This window comes from Morone saxatilis, unplaced genomic scaffold (assembly GCF_004916995.1).
Source record: "Morone saxatilis isolate NCDOM2014 unplaced genomic scaffold, NCSU_SB_2.0 Contig18, whole genome shotgun sequence".
Taxonomy (NCBI): domain Eukaryota; kingdom Metazoa; phylum Chordata; class Actinopteri; family Moronidae; genus Morone; species Morone saxatilis.
The window spans coordinates 13,672,761-13,691,950 of NW_023339740.1; the positions used below are offsets into that span (position 1 = coordinate 13,672,761).

Sequence of the window (19,190 nt, forward strand, 5' to 3'; positions counted from 1 at the left end):
CTTTGCTGCTGCAACATCGGAATTTCCCCATTGTGGGACAAATAAAGGAATATCTTATCTTATCTTATCTTATCTTAATGACAAACTCTTAAAAACTGAAGCTGAGTCTGATCACATAGGCGTTTTTAATGATTGTACTTGCTACATCCGCCGTAGATCAAGATTGCAATAATTTTTGCAAACAACAAAAAAAAAAAAGTGGGCGGGGATTATGAGTCAGCTGCGTCTGACGTCTGACGCAGGCGTTGTTTCGGAGGAGGAAGTGAAAGGGGAACAGAGCGAGAGGCTGGAAGAGCAGATAGTCAGCTCGCTGGAGAGCAAGCGTTCAAGCAAAGTGCCAAATTTACACCCCAGTTGTAGATAATCTGCCTTGTCATTTTAGGATACGGATTTTGTAAGTGTTTACGCAAAGGCCAACGCGTTTTTTTCTAAACGTCCGAAACGAGGTATTGCCAAATTAACGCTAGTTTACGAGTTGAGTGCCAGCGAGCTAACAGCTAACGTAACGCCTAGTTAGCCAGTAGCGCTAAGTGTCCTGGACAATAACAGCTAGTTAGCTCGCAGTCTGCTCGGTTCCCGTGAAGAAGTCGCAGCTCCGGTGTGATACAAGCTGAAAGTAAGTTTCCCGAGACGACATCGGTTTGTTAACATGCATAATATTTGCTCGCTCATCAAGTCCTCCAGTGTCCTATTAACGCTATGACGGCTAATAATGGTGGTGGTGCAATGTTTTTCGAGAAGCTGGTTGGCAAAAACAAGGCCGGCCTGTGGCTCCTCTCTGGGTCGACTCCAACAAGAAAGGAGAACCGGGGAGGCGAGTAAAGCATCGTGAAAAAAGATGGAAATATTGACTAAATCCTTGGATTGTTATTTGGATTGGATTTGCATTCAGAGAAGGAGACACTTAGACTTTCACCTCCAAACTACCAATTTATGGATTGTGGATTAATGAAATGTCGAGGTGGGTTGGGAAACATGTCTTGATGGTGGAAGTATCGAGTTTTATTTGTCTTCTGCCAGCGGACTGTGTGAGATAAATCCCCTGTGTCTCTGTCGTTCTGTTGCTAGGCAGACTTGTCCTTGTTTTTCTGTGTTAAATAGTTTTTGTTTCGGTTGTGACTCACAGGTCCCGCAGGTACACGATCATAGGTAATTAATATAATGCTCTGATGTGGCTGCAACGCCCATCACTTGTGCCAAAAAGCTTACTGGGGGAGTGTAACCTGAAACCTATTGACATCCACACATAACAGTCCTGTATTTCTTTCTTATTCAAGTACAAAGGTCGTCTAGCCCTTTTTAATTTGTTTTTTTTTTAAATCATACATATTACATTCACATTTAGAGTATAAAGACTGGCACGTGTTACTGTTGTGTGATTTTTGTTTTTAATGATCAGTTACAGTAGTTGGCCAATGGCTCATCTCAGGTTACTTCATATTGGAGTTTGGCTCTGAGGTTCCTGCCGACTTGTTGTTTGGATCAGCTCTAATTTAAGATTTCACATATCCCATGAGTTAGCGTGAGTCCTCTGATTCTTTGGATATATTTTTTTTTCAGCACGGCATGTTCATGTGTGCTTCTCATGGTTAAAATGCCTGAAAACTTTTTACGTTAACCTTGTAGCGTACACAGCTGGGTCTCATTTTCCGCTGCACGGTGTGCCTTCTAGTTTGTTTTCCGCTGTTCTTTGTGTGTTTATAGTTGAGCATCTACATTTGTCTGCAGGCTCGTGTGGGAAAACAATCTTTTCCTTCAAAACATTTGTTTTTAATGCTGTAGTTTAGTGATTTACCCACATTTTTTGAGTTATTTGTTGTTTTCTATTCTATCACCACGCCTGATTTTGACCGTACTGACTTTGCTCTTGTTATTAACCCTGCACTTGTTGACTACTGGTATCTGTTTATCACAGGGGGCATCGGGAAACATAACGATGGCCCAACTTTAATTATGACACATGGAGATTGTGAGCATTGAGAAACATCAGAACTCAATCTTCCAATTCTATATTTAGTCCAGAGACTGTTTGTGTCTGTGGGCGTGCATACATAATGAAAATCAGAGGTGATCTGTTAATTCCAGCTGCTTGTGCCAGTGATTTATGGGCAGATGCAAAATGTGTCGGGACTTTTATTTTTTTGTCCCAACACGTGACAGTTTCAAACACACATTTCAACGCCTGAATCCTTGAACAGTTAGATACTAACATCAACTAGTGTCGCAATGGACACTTGCCACTACTAAGTTATTCTAATTTTTTTGGTATTTTCATGACACATCATTTTTAATTAATACAGATACTTACCCAGTCATCACCCAGACAAAACTGCCCATCACACATCGGCTACTTTTAACCAGCAGCACTCCTTTTTTTTTTTTTTTTTAAGAATAATGGCTTACATATACACCTAGACACATTTCCACAGATTTGCAGATGTTTTTAAAAATCTGTATCAAGATTTACTCAGTTTGTCAGCATGTTGGTGCGTGAAAGTATTTCTTAGGCTGTTTGTGAGCCATTCACCTGCTTTCTGACTGAAGCTCCTGTCAGAGGTGATTTAGCAATAAATGTGTAACACTTGTCAGAGGTTAAAGATCTGAGTTGAGTTTCTTTTGTAATCATGTGACTGCGGTCCTACCATGCCTAGACTTCAGTGATGAGCTGTTGTTCATGCTTCACAGTATGGCTGTCACTGCAGTGCTGTGCTTGTTCCATTCAGAAATACCACAAGTGTCCTTTCCAGTGCCTGATGGGAACTGAAGTGTTTGTGTTTTATTGGCTTAGTTTCAGTATTTTGATTTACTTTACGCGCTCGTGATTTATTGTATCCGTTGAATCAGTTATTTTTGTCTTGAATTTTGTAAGTATTGCAAGTTATTAAGTTATGTTCTATACTTGGATTACAAAAAAAACCTGTTTGTGTTGGTAGATTGGCATGCATGAAATGTCTTTTGTGTTTTGTGCATGATGTATTTTGACTGATAGGAAGAGATAATGTTTACCGTAAAGACTGTTGTGTAACAAGTGATGGAAGTAATTATAATAAGAATAAAAGGGACAGACAGGTATTGATTAAAGGCATTTTTGTTCACAAATTACAAACAGTATCAGATTTCAATACATCTGCCAAAGTTTTCTCTATTCCACACTTTCTAAGTTGCATTGTGCTGGACTGTTTACTTGGCACAGATAAGACAAATGTGTGAAAAAGATAAAGCAGTCTCTTATAAAATCAAGGTATATTTTAGTTTGTTAACCTATTTGCACGTGGATAAGGTTTACAGATACCCCTTTATCTCTGGAACGTATCCATTTTTTGTTTATTTTACTGTCCCATTTCAGTTCAGTCTGTTTCCTCCATGAAAAGTGAAGTCATTATATTTTTGTCAGCCATAATGAAATCTTGAAAGGTAGGGGGGCACTGCTAGATAGAGGGTAGAATGAATAATATTAGAAAAGACCAAAGATGAGGCTCCATCATGTTCTGCATCTCGTACACCAATGGTCAGGATTGTACCTTTTTAGTGAAGAATTTGCACATTAATTAATAATATCTAATAATATCATATATAATAATGGATCATCAGGTTTTATTTTCACAAAACAGTGTTATAATACATCTCATTGCTCCCTTCTTTCTTTTGATTTACAAAACACATCTCCTTGCTACAATTTAGAAATTTCCTAAATTAATCACATCCGCTAGATGGAGACGATACAGAATTTGCTCGCCCATTTTTTGGCGTGTGGGGCGATATCTCAGATCTTACTTTATTTTAACGGGGCTTGGAGGAAATGATACACTTTACTGTTCACAACTGCATTTGAACATTCAGAAATTACACAGATTACCTCATGGGGAAATACAGTTCTTGCTACAAGTAACGTCTATGACGAACTTGAATCGTGGAGAAAAGTTTATTGTTGCATTGTTGGAAAAGGGAGAATTTCTGCAGTATTTGCCCACAAATATGCCAAATTTGTGTCTCCGTCTTTTTATTGAAATAACATTTACATTAGAAGATCACATTAAAAGGCCTTACATGGTGTGTTTACTTTATAGTTTCTACTTTTTATTAATGAAAAATACCACTTGATACAATTATGTGTATATATGAAGACATACAGTAGGGCTTTGAATAAATATAGTAATGTACATTGTCCCCCCACTCATGTAAAAGCTCATTTCACATAATATATTATCAATCAGTTACAATGTTTGCTAGTGTACTGAAACCAACATGTGCTGTAGTAGGTTGTCTGCTTTGTGACAGTGATATCTGCAAAAAATGGCACGTGTCACTTGGTCTTGGTTGTAGGGAATCAGTCCTCTAGAGAGTCAGTCGTCTTGGAGGTAACTTCCTGTGGTGCGTGAGAGAGAAAGAGAGAGAGCGATAAGTTCCTCGTGATTTGCCCAACAGCTTAGAAAACACATGACTGGAATGAATGCTATTCAAACCTGATTGGTCCAGCAGCATGAAACTCCACACAAAAATTGTAGACTGTTTTCCAAAGGGCCTGTCTGCATAGAAACAGCTTTACCTTTGTATTGATTGCATTGTCCGTTTGGAATTGGAAACTGGTGATTAGGTTGTGACTTGCAATGAAGATGTTAGGGACGCATTGTTGTGGTCTCTCTGTAAGCTAAACTTTTTTTTTTTTTTGCTGTTTGTGTCTCTGCAGCTGTGGAAAAATGACATCCAGGAAGAAAGTGCTCTTGAAAGTCATCATCCTGGGAGATTCTGGGTGAGTCACAGCATATTTCCTTACTACATGTAAAAACCAGTTACGTAGGAAATCAGGGGCTGGAAAAAAAAAAGTGTGGTGGGGAAAAAAATGAAATGCTAAGGTATTATTTTTGTTTGGAGTCATTGAAGATTATAGATCTATCAGTGCTATTTCTTTGTTGTTAGAAGTTTTTACGTGCCGTAAGCTGTCTCCAGGCAGAGCTCTGCTCCTGTAAAAATACAGCTATACTATGAAAAGTAACTGCATCTTTATGCAAAGGCTGTTTTAAGACCACATGAAGTTTCACAGCCTAAAGTGATACTAAAGCCTGGTGATGTTGGAAAAACCGACTGCTACCATATTCTAAACTATAGATAATTAATTTTATATGATATATGAAACATTCACTGTTGTAAAACAAAGTCATAAAAAGTCAGACTAGGAAACAGGAACATTAAACCACAGTATGTTACGAAACTATAATAAACCAAGATCCCAGGCAGTATCTCATAATGTTGGACCCCATTTACACTTGACATGTCAGCTGTCTTATTCTGATAAAATCCAGATGCAGTTACATACATATGTGTTTCTGTTGGCTGGATCCTAAAACTGTTTGCATCCGTCTTGGCTTGCTACTCCTCTGTCCCAGTGTGTGTTGATAATTCACCTGAAGCTATTTGGTCAAATTTGGTATTTTGGTCAAATTTCATAAGAAGAATAACCTGTAGCAGTTTGGTTGCAACAGAAAGCAGTTGAGCTAATAGTTATCTATGAACTAACACAAACGCATGGGTGAATCCCATGAATGGATTAACAGCAATCTCCCTCATCTATCAGCGTTCTCTCACCCATGCAGACCATACAGTGGGTGCACTGATTTGGTATCAGATTTAATTAGCTGGAGCCGTTTTTGTCCTGTCACTTTATATGTGACAGAAATAACAATGGCTAATCTCATTGTAATTTCAGTGCCATTTCAGTTATTATCACACGTGTAAAAGACTCTGTAAGTGGCCACTTCTCCGCAGACTGTTTACTGAAGTACTTACACTTGGGAGATGATTTGAGCAATCAGAATTCAATCCATCTGTAATGCTTTTTGGTTGGCCTTCTTGAGATGAGATAGGTAATCCAATGTGCCCAGGATGATGTGGGTATAAAGTGTTAATGGGGTTTTGATTACATTCATATATCACACAGCTGTGAATGAATCTAATGACTGCATATTTCGTACTAGCTATCAGTCAACCTGTGCAACCTTTTTACTTTTTACCATCTGCAGTATTTGTCATCCTGCTGTCTGTTGTTTTCTACTCTCAGTGTTGGAAAGACCTCCCTAATGAACCAGTATGTGAACAAGAAGTTTAGTAACCAGTACAAAGCTACAATAGGCGCAGACTTCCTGACCAAGGAGGTGATGGTGGATGACCGGCTTGTTACAATGCAGGTACGTCACAATTACAACTGGAAATCTCGGGAAATAAAACATCAAGAATGTTCAGGCATTTAAAGCCTGCTGTTATTTGTAGCTTCCTTTCCAGGGTATCAGCATTTTGCATTGTCTCCAAGATTTGTAGCAGTGTTCTGTTCTGTAATCTTGCCCATGTACTAAATGTTTTGTCTACTTGTGGTTGTCTAGATCTGGGACACCGCTGGCCAGGAGAGGTTCCAGTCTTTGGGTGTTGCATTCTACCGTGGAGCAGACTGCTGTGTGCTGGTGTTTGACGTGACTGCACCCAACACCTTCAAGACACTCGACAGCTGGAGGGATGAGTTTCTGATCCAGGCCAGTCCTCGAGATCCTGAGAACTTTCCCTTTGTGGTGCTAGGCAACAAGATTGACTTGGAGAATAGACAGGTTGGTATGAATGGATAATGTCTCTGTGATGACTTAGATTTTTTGCACTTTGAACACAGCAGTCACTTTAGCTGGGCAAAGTCATTTCTGTGGCCAGTAAGAAGGTTCATACTTCTGTAAGTTAATGAAAATGCACTCTCTGTGGCTTAATAATAGGATATTATTAATGTTTGATTAGATCAGATGCAAACCAATTAACATCATACTGTCAGACAAACAGATTTGGTACAGTGCTTGCTGCAAGATACATCTAAATTTGTTAAAAGTATGGCAAGTTTTTTTTCTTTTTTTTTATGACAATTTTTGACTTTTCTGTTATTCTGTTATAAAAAATGATCAGACTTGTGGCAAGAGACCAAAAATTTAAGTAGACATCTAGCACCCTTGTCCATCACAGTCTTTTTAAGGGGGGCGAAACTGGGACAATGTGGTGGGACAGTTGTATGCAACTTGACGACTAGGCTGGACATTGGAACATTATAATTCATCTGGAAAATGCTCCCATCTTTCTGCATTGTGTTGAGAAATAACATTTACTTCAACATTTTTTCTTTTTCTATTCCTTATACAGTACATTCCCGCTCACCATACTGATGAATCTCTTTCTCCTCACACACACAGGTAACCACCAAAAGGGCTCAGGCTTGGTGTCAGAGTAAGAACAACATCCCCTACTTTGAGACCAGCGCCAAAGAAGCCATAAATGTAGAACAGGCATTCCAGACAATTGCACGTAACGCCCTCAAACAAGTGAGTTGCAGTTGCTTGAAATGAAATATGAAAGATAGTGGAGATTATTAGCATTATATCTTGATGCAATATCTGTTCCACAATAACTGAATAAAAGTCTTCATGACTTTCTCCTATGCTGATTATTTTCTCCCCTGTGATTCCTGCCAGGAGACAGAGGTGGAGTTGTATAATGAATTCCCAGAGCCCATAAAACTGGATAGGAATGACAGAGCTAAACCTTCAGCAGAAAGCTGCAGCTGCTAAGGGACAACTTGGACCATCTTCTCTCTTGGCTTTCTGAAACGCCCTGTCACCGGTTACATCTCCTGCACCACTCCCAGGGAAAGGGACTTCCCTACTGGTCTTCCTCCTTCACGCCACTGTTCATTCCATCGACACAACCCCTCACGCAGTACGCAGCACATGGATGTAACCCACCCACCCACTTAGTTCACAAATTATTACACTAGCGTACTGTCAGAAAATACGCCGACAAATCCAGTGCCCAAAGATCACACAAGAGATGAATGACACCCCTCCTGGCCTCACAGTCCCCTGACTCGATAGTGAGTGATCTCTTGCCCTGCCCACCCATTTTTCTGACTCTCACGCTGAGGGGGCAAGATGGAGCCATGTTCAAAGAGTGCAATCGGGAACTCTAGATGGACTGGCTGATGCTCTGTAATGTGAGATGATGTTGGCTAATGTCAGCATCCCAAGTATCTTATTCTCTTTCTGTTTTTTCTTTGCTTTCTTTTGCCTGTCAACAAATAATCGAGTTGAACTATATATATATATATATATACATATATATATTTTAATTGGCTAATGTTATTTCTTAAGCCAATCTGAAACACATACTTGTTTTTTGCACTTTCTTTTTATGTTTTTTGCCTTTAAATGTTATAGAGGGATGACTGATTTTGGGCAACATCTGCTACCGCACGCCTTTTGGTAAGCTTCAAATTATACTTCCTCACTTTGCTTTCCCTGTCAATCATCCCCTGAGAATCTGTTGAACACTTTGGTGATTGTACTGCCTTTTCCCTTCAAGGTTGTGTGTAAATTGGTTTAAAACTGCCTCACACTGCAGAAGAAATGTTCCTAAGTAGACATTAAGTAAAAGCTGATAACGCAGTCACAGTGTAAAACATGGATTAATTCCTTGATATATTAATATTTGCCTTTTATGTAACATTACTTGTACTGATACTATTACTGCTGTATGTGTTATGTCCTTCATCAGACATCTTTCAACGCTATGGAATTACAATATGTGTCACCAACACGGCATACACCTGTCTTCTGTCATGTCTTTGTTATTGCTGTTCTCTCTATCCGCTTGTAGCTCAGGTTGGCTAAGTACTTAATATTTTTAATGGATCGTGCATTACAGTGTATAGATGGTAAAGGTAAATGGCTGATGGATTGAACTGAAATGGATGGTCTCTCTCTCCATTTAAAGAAAAGATCCAACTTTTTGCCCTGGTATTACTCTTTCTCCTTATAGAAAAAAATCACTGCGATGCCAATGATGTTGTCAAAGAAAATTGGGACGTCAAATAATAAAAAACTCTTGAATATATCAATGGTCTACCACTATGTGTCTTCATTTCTGTGTGATTGGTTTGGTTAATTTCTTGCATCCAGACACAGCCTCACTTGCGTAGTGAAAGATATAATTATTTTTCTTGGCATTTATATGTTCTATGAAATATGTGATATTATACTTGGATGAATGCTGTTTGAAATACTTGGTAAATGCCCTAACACAAGTTTTCTTTTTTTTATTTGGGCCAATAGACCTCATGGTGCTTATTTGACAGCTCCCTGACTCTCCTGTTAGTGCAGCTGCCCCTTTGTAATACTTTTAATTCTATGGATTTGGAAGATCTCTGCAAACTCACCGAGTGCTTGAACTCACTCTTTTTACACCCACCCAATATTTCCTATGTGTGTGTAGTAAAAGGTCAAATCAGCCAGAATAATTACAAAAGGTTTGCATGACCTTGTACAACACAGCCATGCACCCAATGCATTATGACAGTCGGAAGTGTTACTGAAAACATTAATGAGCCAATCATAGCCCACCACAGCGGGTGCTGTCATCACCCCCAGGAAGAGAGCCAGAATAGGAGCCTTTAGTCCCAGCTTGGATTTAAGGCTGCTCCTCACTAATGTCCGGTGTGGACGAAATGGGCCTCAGGCTGGCCAAACAACAGGAAATCAGAGGCTAATATTTGTTTTATGAAGACCCTTTTATTGACCAAGAATGTGGCAAGAACATTCCTGCAGTCTATAAAGTGGACATAATCTTTGTGTGACAACACACAAAGCACATTTGTAATACCTTCATTCAACAGATGGGCATTAAGAATTATACCTTCAGACCTTGAATCAGAAGTCTCAGCTTCATCCTCAAGGTACACACACAATAATCACACACGGGCTCAAAACAGTGTCCATCCACAGTCCTCACGTCTAAGTAAAGGGACTTCAAACTGTCATTTTCTGTACAACCTTCTGTTGTTGTGTTGTATGATTAAAAATAAATATCCTTGATCCTTGGAGTCATGCACAGTACCAGGATCCTGACACCAAAGAAGCAAACACGGTATTCAGCCATCATTCATTTTATCACCTGTGCTATTCCCTCTTGTGAGATATCTTCTGTATCACAGGCCTAGACCTTTATTTTTACAGCAGACATTTTGGATTGTCATAGACAACATTAAAGCGACTGCATTCCTCTGAGGTGAACTAGTTCCAGGAGCCTGCCTTTGTGTATACTGGCTCATTGTCATGTGGCTCATTAGGAGCACTTCAGGATGTAGACCCAGCCCTGCCACTTGCATTTGTGGCATGTTGAGAAAAGTCATTCTGGTACACCACCAAGCCCCGAAAATCTAAATGAAAACTTTATCATCATTCAATTGTTCATTTTTATAAGAATTTTGCCAAAACTACTACAGAAGTTTAAATTGAAAAATAAAAGAATCTGTTTAACAATTATTTTGGTTAAAGTAATAGTATGTTTTGTCTTCAGTGAGCTTTCTCTGCCATTATAGTATCACTGAAAAACAGAGAATTTAACTACCTACATTGTAAATTCCTAATATTTTACTGCACAGTGGTCACTGTGTGATGCATTTCATTTCTCCTCTTGATGTAACTGCGGTTGCTTTACAGCAGAAGTAGCTCGGAGGCAGAGTTGATTTCCGGTATGTTCACGGAAAAGCCCTGACAAGAGTAGCTACTTCCGCCTTTAGCCGCCTCTCACCATACAGAGAAATGGTAAGATAAATGACACATAAGTGCCGATAAACCGACACATTTAATAGCTACATACACCACACTTTGTTAAATCGTTAGCGCTCTTCGACTAAACATCCGTGCGTAAAGGAAACAGCTCGTGGTTTTTCCTCTAGTATTATTTGGGCTAGCTGAGCAGGCAGTGAGCTAACAGGCTAACGTTAGCAGGTAGAGAAAATATTCGACATAATAGAATCCTTCTTCGTCAGAGCGCGTACAGCGGACAGAACGTTCGAGTTAATTGTGACGTGTCGTGTCGGCCGTTGGTAAAGTTAAAACAACAAACAAACAGTAGTAATACTTTGTTGCTAAGTAACATAAAACACGAACTGCAGTGATGGACACATCTGTTGAACCAGCTGCACTGATGTCGATACAGCCCTCTGGCGCTGCTGTGTCCCTCAGCTTTAAATAATCTCATTGTTAAATGAACAGTTGTTTGTCTGCCAGTGTCTCCTGTCATTCCCTGGTGCACTAGTTGACTCTTTAGCTGGTAGCAGCTGCCCAGATTATGATGGTGGAGTTGCATATTCCCTCAGAGTTGAAAAATACCACAGCTTAATCATTCAATTTGTTTATCCTGGTTATCACCTTTTAGAATTGTAACTGCCTTTTTGTATTGGTATTCTATTAGTGAGGTCAGATATGAGGATCAGTTTAAAAACATACCTCTGTATAGCTTGATCGGTACAGTACAGTAACAATATATTGTCTTATATACTTTCTTTATCATTTTTAACATAAACGTATATTTGGTTATTTTAGAGTTGTAAAAAAATATGTACTAAGCGCTGCATTTTATATTTTATGTTTGCATAAGTCTAATTATAAATATATGCTCATTTGTATCTTAAACATCTACACATTTGAATGCGTTATCACTTAGTTTTGCCTTCAGCCAGATTACACATTTAAACCAGGGCATAAGACCACTGTTTTATTATTTTATTATTCTATGTTAAAGTATTTTAATATTAATATTTGTCAAAATTTCTGTGATGTTTTGCAAATTGTCACTCCTTATTTGTGACATAAATTCTTCTTACATTTATTATAAATCTTTCAAAATGTAGCTCTCTGCCAGGCTCAGGAAAGGAAGAGCGTATATATGAAACTTGTTATTCCACAGGACTTCTCGTAAGTCAGTCTGCCTTTAGAGTCAGGCATTCTTCTTTAGGAATGATAATCATCTTCACTCTCTCACTCTCTCCTTCCTCAGACGGCAACCTTACGCCCATATCTCAATGCGGTGCGTGCTACCCTGCAGGCCGCCCTCTGCCTGGAGAATTTCTCCTCGCAAGTGGTGGAGAGACACAACAAGCCAGAAGTGGAAGTACGGTGAGTCTGTCTCCGCAACGTCGAGTGTGACTTTGGATCGATTTAAGACCGAGCAGTTTCACCCCTTTTAATGTGGACATAAAATGAGTTCTGTGTGTTTCTCCCACTTTTAGGAGTAGTAAAGAGTTGCTCCTCCAACCTGTGATCATCAGCCGTAATGACAAGGAGAAAGTTCTGATTGAGGGCTCCATCAACTCTGTCAGAGTCAGCATCGCTGTCAAGCAGGTCAGTCAGACCACAGTCAGTGACTGTGTGTTAAGACCCTGATTCAAAAGAGATGGTTGCTTAGTAGTTAGCAAGTTATATGATTGCTGTAAAGGTCAGAATGTATCTGTAATCTTGACCATTTCCTTTTAAATAATATGCTGCTGCAGGCTGATGAGATTGAGAAGATTCTGTGCCATAAGTTCATGCGTTTTATGATGATGAGGGCAGAGAACTTCTTCATCCTGAGGAGGAAACCAGTGGAGGTAGGTTCCCTCACATACTTATTCAGTCAAAGAAAACTGCCCCAAACTCAATGAGTTGTTCTGTAAAAGCTAATATAGAACAAAAATTCAAATGCTTCAGTTATATGAACTGTTATATTATAACTGAGTCTAGTTTCAGTAATGAATGTAATGACTCATTAGAGCTGTTCCTGTTGCAGTTAGTGGTTATTCAGTTATCTCTATCTTTAAGCCACAAATGTTTACACATATAACAGACAGGTTTCCATCCTCCTTTCACAGGGCTACGACATCAGTTTTCTGATCACCAACTTCCACACAGAGCAGATGTACAAACACAAACTGGTGGACTTTGTCATTCATTTCATGGAGGAGATTGACAAGGAGATCAGTGAAATGAAGCTGTCTGTCAACGCCAGGGCTCGGATTGTTGCTGAGGAGTTCCTCAAAAATGTAAGTTGTTGTTTTTCTACATTTTTATGTGTCTCAGTGCATTGATGCAGCATAATGTGCAAAAGTGCTTCAGTTTTGGCATTATTTGTACGTGTCTATGAGTTTTGTATGGTAGGACGTTTTCATTGATCCGTCATGTATTATGTGGTTATTTTGGTGCTAGACTGTTTTGATGATATTAAAGGTGATGAAAGTTGTATTATTATATCAAAAAAAGTAATATAATTCTTCTTTGTCTTTTAGATTTACTGTAGCTTAGACATTATTTTTGTTTTATTCTTGCAGTTCTGAGAGAGAGAGAGAGAAAACCCGGGAATACATTCCTTTTGCAATCTTGGCCGTCACTGTGGAGCGTTCACATCACAGGGCAGAGAGGAGACAAAATACGATCAGCCAAGAGAAGATGAGAAATGTAAGACGTACGCTAAAGATGTACGGGCCAGTGGGGTTTTGCCCTTTAACCTTAAAATGACCCTTTGCTCAAAAATATTGACGTTTGTACATATTGAATATTCACACTGACATTCATTTCTGCCTTTAGAACATCAGAAGAAGTCCGGGCAGGTCCTTAAAAAAAAATATTTGTAATCAATATTCGTGAGCACAGGGTAATATGGATTTTTTTGAAATAATTTAAATGTTTTTTTAATATATATATATTATATGCACATGGATTTCATTTTGATGTTTTGTCATGACAGACCTTAAACCATGAGGGCAATCAATTGGCGCACATTTCACGTCACAAGTACACAGAGTCAACCCTATTGTAAATGGAAATAAATAAAACAAATATACTTGCTGGCAGTGAATATAAATAAAAACATTATCCTTTGTATTTTAGTGATTTTATTTTTGATCTGTTGTTACGAAGCACAAACAGCACAGCTCTGTCTTTACCCCAAACATCGACACTTTATTCAGATTGACAGCTGGAGACAAACAAGGCATTTGGAATTATATTTTCAGAACAGTAATAGGCAAAATTATAAATGTATAATATTACAGATATTGTACAGAGTTCTCCAAAAAAGACACACAGTATAATACATGTTGATTTACACACAAAACTTACATCAAACGAACATGCGTGTACAGTTTACACAGTACCTTTACACTCATATAAACAGGCATTCATTTGATCATTTGTCAAACAAACACTGCCTTCTGAAGTGACACTTTTTTTTAGACTCATTGTATGTCTAAAAAGAAAAAAATTAAAGCCCACAAAGTCCGTCCCAAATCCCCCCCCTGGTTCTACCATGATTACAGAGGCTCATCATTTTGGAAGAAGAAAATAAGCTTGCTACATCTTAGAGAAAAAGTGTCACTTGCATTTATAATGCTATTTCCATTTTTTGTGGTGTAAGAATTTGATTTTCACCCCCTGGAATGTTTAATCTTAATCTTTGTTTACTCAGAGTAGATACACTGAGCTCAATGTCTGCCTTCTTTAAATATAATTCACCAAACAGCAAAGAAAAACACAGTTTCTGTTTAACAGTCAGGGATTAAGGACTTTGATTAACTGAAGTAGTTACAGGTCTTTGAGTTATGATACTTACTTTTCATACAAAAGAAACATCTTGAGAAACACTGGCAGTATATGGCAGTATACACAGTACATACTGTAATATACAGTACAGTAGATATTAAATGTAATCATGGAAAAGGATGCTGAAAGTTAAGGGACTATTATCATTGCAAACAATAACAGTAGACTCACATATAAAAAATATTGGCATTTTCCTTTAGTTTCCCTGCCAGGGAGTTGAGCTACAGTAGCAGTACAGTATAGTTCACAACAGAACAGATGTATAAAAATGGATTACATTTAGTGAAAGTGCTTTACAGTTCGAGTCTGGGAAAATACCCAATTCTCCGTATCAGTGAAGAAGCTGCCATGGTGGGCAGTTGAACAGCACTGTTCCCATAATGCTGTTCAGGGGTCCAAACAGAAAGTCGGACGAGGTCTCAGCTGGAACAGGAAGTGCAGGATATTAGAAGTGAGCTGGGACTGTCTGCAGAGCGTCGTCTGTGGTGCGCTTCACATTCACATTCTGAGACAGGGGTGAGAGCAAAGGACTGAGTTATAATCCTACGTTACTTATCTGACATTTACAAAGTGACTTTTGTTCATTGAATAATCCCTTCATCTTCATGTCGATTAACAGTAAAATGACTCGGATACATTTAGTTTAATGAAGGCAGAATTCATGTTTTCATCTGGTATTCATAAAGTATATCAATGGACACTGGGTGATGTTACAGTGGTTCATAAATAACAGTTTTATGATAATCTATTAAAAGGTAGATTTCTGAAGACATTAAAACATGCTCATGGTTCAGAGTATCTAAATTATGAATTTCAAGCAAAGAGAAAGAAGAGTTTACTGTAGATAACTTTTCATACATTACTTTTACTGGGACAAATCAATGTGTATGTGTAACATATAGAGAACTGTACTTATAGACAGTTATTAAATGTGGAGCAACTTTGACAAAATTGATCACAGATGTTTTTACCAGGAAAAAAGGAGAAAACAGGAGAAAGAGAATGAGGTGTTTTTAAATTCAGATTTTTATATTGACAATAAGAAACCTTGACAAACACAAAAAATATGAAGAAAAAAAAATTACATTCAATTAAATAATTTAATAATGTGTGTTATCCAACAACCGGTTAACACTATTAGTGATGATTTTATAGTTATCATCTTGATTTGACTGGAGGTCTAGTGATTAAAGTTGTTGTTAGTGGGCACTGTAGATTAACCCTTCACATTTAAACAGTAAACAACAGAGACAAAGTTTATTTTAAAAAAAATATTACTGGAATTCAAATAATATTGTTCGTCAATTCATATGCAGCAAAAATGTATGTTGAGGTTAAATGTATTAATCACTTGTTTACATAAGTATAAAAAACAGCAAGCTTATATATAATATACATGTAAATAGCTTAATGTTAATACAAAACACTATCAGGGTAACATTCATTATAAAAACAAAATGCCCAATGTTAAATTCTACATGGTATTTATAGACTAATTCTAATCTTAACTCTAAAACCAAGTCTGAACCCTCAAACAGCCTTGTCCTGACAAATGTCCTCACAAATATACGTACAAGTACACACATACACACAGCTGAGTGATATGTCCTGAAACTGGATTCCAGTTACTTAGTTAATAAAAACATGTAAAACTGAAGAAAATACGGTGGCTCTGAAAGCTCAACGCACTGCAACTTAATAAAAACATATGCAAAACGATTAAAACAAAAGCAAAACGTCTTCACCAATTTATATTGGTATATATATATATATATATATTAATTTGACAACACGTGTGCAGTATTTAGGTTTAAAAAAAATGCAAAGTAAGAAAACACATCCAATGCAGTAATGCTGCAAGTTGTACAGAACACAACGTTAAATAACAGAAGTTTCCAGGGGACACTAGAAAGTGACGAACATGTCTGGACACTCCTGGGACAAATATTTGTTGTCAGTGGTGTGTTAATTTTAATTTTCTGATTGCATGATTCAGATATGATTTCAAACATTTTCTTCATTTTAGTGTTAACCTTCTGCTGATTATTAGCTCACCAACTCAACTGTGAATCATACAATCAGAATGTAAATTCATTTCAAGTGAAATAAAGAGTTTTCTAGATCATTTCTGTTTTCTGTACAACTTTCAGCGAGTCTGTATTTGGTTGTTTTCTGAATTTGCAGCGCGCTTCGGCGTTTGTTTTGTCAATTTGATGAAGATATTTTCTTCATTTCCATGTGTTTTCTCAAGTTGCAGTGCAGTGAGCCCTCAGGGCCACCATAGGAAAAGACCTGAGAGAAAAAAAAAACAGCATGATTCTGCTCCCACTAATAGAGAGAGAGAGAAATGAGATGTAAAAAAAAAAAATGGGAGGATGGAGGTAGGATCTGGTGTCAATGCTAAGTGATGTCACAGTTGTCTTGGTTGCTGTCACTGGTGGACGGAGACTGAGCGCGGCTTCCTCTGCCGTGTGTGAAAGATTTACATTCTCTGCGATAAGAAGAGAGGGGCGGATCAGCATTACTGACTGCTAGGCCTGCTTCAAGAGAGATGACGCAGCCTAAATATGATGGTCGACTCTCCAGAAATCATTGAAGAAAATCACACACAGCTTTTACAATTAAGAGTGTTTACAGCAAGACATCCTCCCGACTGAGTCCCTGGTCACAGATGAGTTGGATGGAAAAACGCGGTGAGGTGAATCGCCCCTGAAGTGGATTCAAGTTAGTTACGTCGTCTGCTGAGAGACATTTCTAAGTGCTGCCTGGGATACGTACCTCTGGTCTGTCTCTGTGTGTGTTCACAGAGTCCACGCCTAAATAGACAGACTCCACTTTACATCCTGAGTGAGAGCAAACAAAACAATCACTATTAATAGTTTGACCAAGTGGAAGTTACCTTTGGTTGTCTCCAAGTTTACAGTGGATGATTTTATTTAATAAATGCTAGCATCCTGCTATGTTTCAGACAAAATGATACTAAATCAGGGATGGCATTCTTGGGTGACTTCATGTGAAAGAATCATAATAGTCAAAAATATGTCAAAAGGCCTGTGGAATGACCGTACTCACCATAAGCCATGGGGGTCAACTTCAACACTGTGTGTAAAGGACACTTAAGATAAGGCAACTCATCTGTGGAGGCAGAGACAGAAAGTTATCAAACATCTAAGTTTCAAGGTGCAAAGCATGTTTTCATTCAGGCTGCAAACTGAGCACAAAAAAATAAAGCCTGGTGTGTATCATAAATAAACAAACTATCACAAATGTCCACACACTTTTTTTGTATATATTGCGTACTGTAAGTCCTTCATACCTGCAGTCTTGTCCAGGAAATATGCAAGAAGACAACGCATGACAGCCTGGTGACAAACAACCAGAATGTTCTCCTGTCTCTCCAGCTCCATTATCACAGGCTCCAGTCGCTGCACCAGGTCTTCATAAGACTGACAGAGAAACACAGACCCGTCAAACACACACGTTTCAGGACACAAACAAATCCATTCACCTCTTAAAATAATAATAATGAGACATTTGGAAGAATCTCACCTCTCCCTTAGGGTAGCGGTAGCGATACTTGTCTTGGTCTCTCAGTGCAAACTCCAGAGGGTAATGCTCTTGGATCTCCTCATACATCATTTCCTCACACACGCCCTTTGGTACAGAGGGGAGGAGCTTTGTGAGAACACAAATACTTAAAGTGGTATTTGTTTTGCTGAATATATTTTTAAAAAAAAATCAACATACAGCATCTATTTCGTTGAGAGACTTCCACTGTTCGTACGGCACTCCCAGGCACTCGGCTGTCTGGATCGTTCTCTTCATCTGGCTGGTCCACACTTTTAGATCTTTGATGTTCTGGTCCTGGATGAATTTCCCCAGAGTTTTGGCAAACTGGAAGGTAAGAGACCATTGTAGCAATAAACCATAAGAACATTTATTTCTCTTCAAAACCGTACCGACACATCTTTTTGACTGCGTTTAAACTCACACATGACTCATGCTCTCATACAGACACACACACCTCTTTTCCTCTGGCAGACAAGCCAGAGTCTCCTCCGATCCGTCCCTTGATGTTGAGGTCGCTCTCACCGTGGCGACACAGGTAGATGGAGCGTGGTGTGATGTGGATGTTCATCAGGTAGTAGACGATCCGGCTTTGGATGTGGTCGAGGACGCGGTTCACCAGGTAGCGGCGGCCCACGTCCATGATCTTTATGTAGGACAGATCCCTGGAGCGAGACAGTCAAGTCAGCAGTCTGCTACCTTGAAGAGGTCGTTTAATCTGATTGAAGTCATTTTGTGTGTTCTCACCTGTCCAGAACCTCATCCAGAGGCTGGTAGGAGGACTCGTAACACTTGATCCTCTCCATGAAGTCCTCAATGGCCTCCTCTGTGTTGCAGTGGATGTAGTCTGGGCTGCCCAACTTCACTTGCTATAAAGACAGAAACACAGGAAGAGGAGAGCAGAGAAAAGAGGAAGTAAGCTGTCTGACACTTTCAGGCCGTTTTCACACTCAGTTTGTGTGTTAAAATCAGAACCAGAGCTTGAAAGTCTTCTTGATTCTACACCGTGGTTCAGACAAAAGATTCATATTGCCAGATTTTAAAGGTAAACTTTTGATTTGGAGTAAACGTCCAAACGCTCACATCTTTTCAAAGTCAAAGTCAGCTTTAATGTCAATTTCGTCACATGCACCAGACATAGAAAGGAATCGAGAGGACGTTTCACACTCTCCCACGGTGAAACAGATAAAG

At 38.7% G+C, this 19,190-nt stretch overlaps 3 protein-coding genes across 4 annotated transcripts in view; 2 read left to right on the forward strand and 1 right to left on the reverse strand.

Annotated features, from left to right (window-relative positions):
* Positions 1 to 240: 240 nt before the first annotated feature.
* On the forward strand, positions 241 to 8,914 carry LOC118328169 (ras-related protein rab7-like). 2 transcript variants are annotated; one of them, XM_035661775.1, is made up of 6 exons: positions 241 to 616; positions 4,688 to 4,750; positions 6,056 to 6,182; positions 6,375 to 6,593; positions 7,215 to 7,343; positions 7,494 to 8,914. In XM_035661775.1, the coding sequence occupies exons 2-6, from the start codon at positions 4,698 to 4,700 to the stop codon at positions 7,587 to 7,589; spliced, it is 624 nt and encodes a 207-aa protein (XP_035517668.1). In that variant the 5' UTR covers positions 241 to 616; positions 4,688 to 4,697; the 3' UTR covers positions 7,590 to 8,914. The 2 variants fall into 2 exon arrangements, with proteins under 2 accessions (XP_035517668.1, XP_035517669.1); XM_035661776.1 differs by lacking the exon at positions 241 to 616 and adding an exon at positions 1,500 to 1,522.
* A 1,615-nt stretch (positions 8,915 to 10,529) lies between these two features.
* arpc4 (actin related protein 2/3 complex, subunit 4) lies at positions 10,530 to 13,713 on the forward strand. Its single transcript, XM_035661769.1, has 6 exons — positions 10,530 to 10,619; positions 11,857 to 11,975; positions 12,089 to 12,200; positions 12,350 to 12,445; positions 12,707 to 12,877; positions 13,163 to 13,713. Exons 1-6 carry the CDS (start codon positions 10,617 to 10,619, stop codon positions 13,166 to 13,168), a joined length of 507 nt encoding a protein of 168 aa, XP_035517662.1. The 5' UTR covers positions 10,530 to 10,616; the 3' UTR covers positions 13,169 to 13,713.
* Positions 13,714 to 13,768: 55 nt separating this feature from the next.
* Positions 13,769 to 19,190, reverse strand: part of pfkfb4b (6-phosphofructo-2-kinase/fructose-2,6-biphosphatase 4b) — a gene marked incomplete in the record, with an annotated part of 7,596 nt that continues 2,174 nt past the window's right edge. Inside the window, 8 exon segments of the mRNA XM_035661768.1 lie at positions 13,769 to 14,937; positions 17,211 to 17,275; positions 17,505 to 17,567; positions 17,749 to 17,878; positions 17,982 to 18,086; positions 18,180 to 18,326; positions 18,457 to 18,664; positions 18,747 to 18,868. Coding sequence (XP_035517661.1) covers positions 14,878 to 14,937; positions 17,211 to 17,275; positions 17,505 to 17,567; positions 17,749 to 17,878; positions 17,982 to 18,086; positions 18,180 to 18,326; positions 18,457 to 18,664; positions 18,747 to 18,868 — 900 coding nt within the window.

Coding starts and splice junctions, on each gene's coding strand:
- arpc4 (XM_035661769.1), top strand. Junction 12,201..12,349: donor TCAGCATCGCTGTCAAGCAG/GTCAGTCAGACC, acceptor ATGCTGCTGCAG/GCTGATGAGATTGAGAAGAT. Junction 12,446..12,706: donor TGAGGAGGAAACCAGTGGAG/GTAGGTTCCCTC, acceptor CTCCTTTCACAG/GGCTACGACATCAGTTTTCT.
- LOC118328169 (XM_035661775.1), top strand. CDS start 4,698: ATGACATCCAGGAAGAAAGTGCTCTTGAAAGTCATCATCCTGGGAGAT. Junction 6,183..6,374: donor ACCGGCTTGTTACAATGCAG/GTACGTCACAAT, acceptor GTGGTTGTCTAG/ATCTGGGACACCGCTGGCCA. Junction 6,594..7,214: donor TTGACTTGGAGAATAGACAG/GTTGGTATGAAT, acceptor TCACACACACAG/GTAACCACCAAAAGGGCTCA.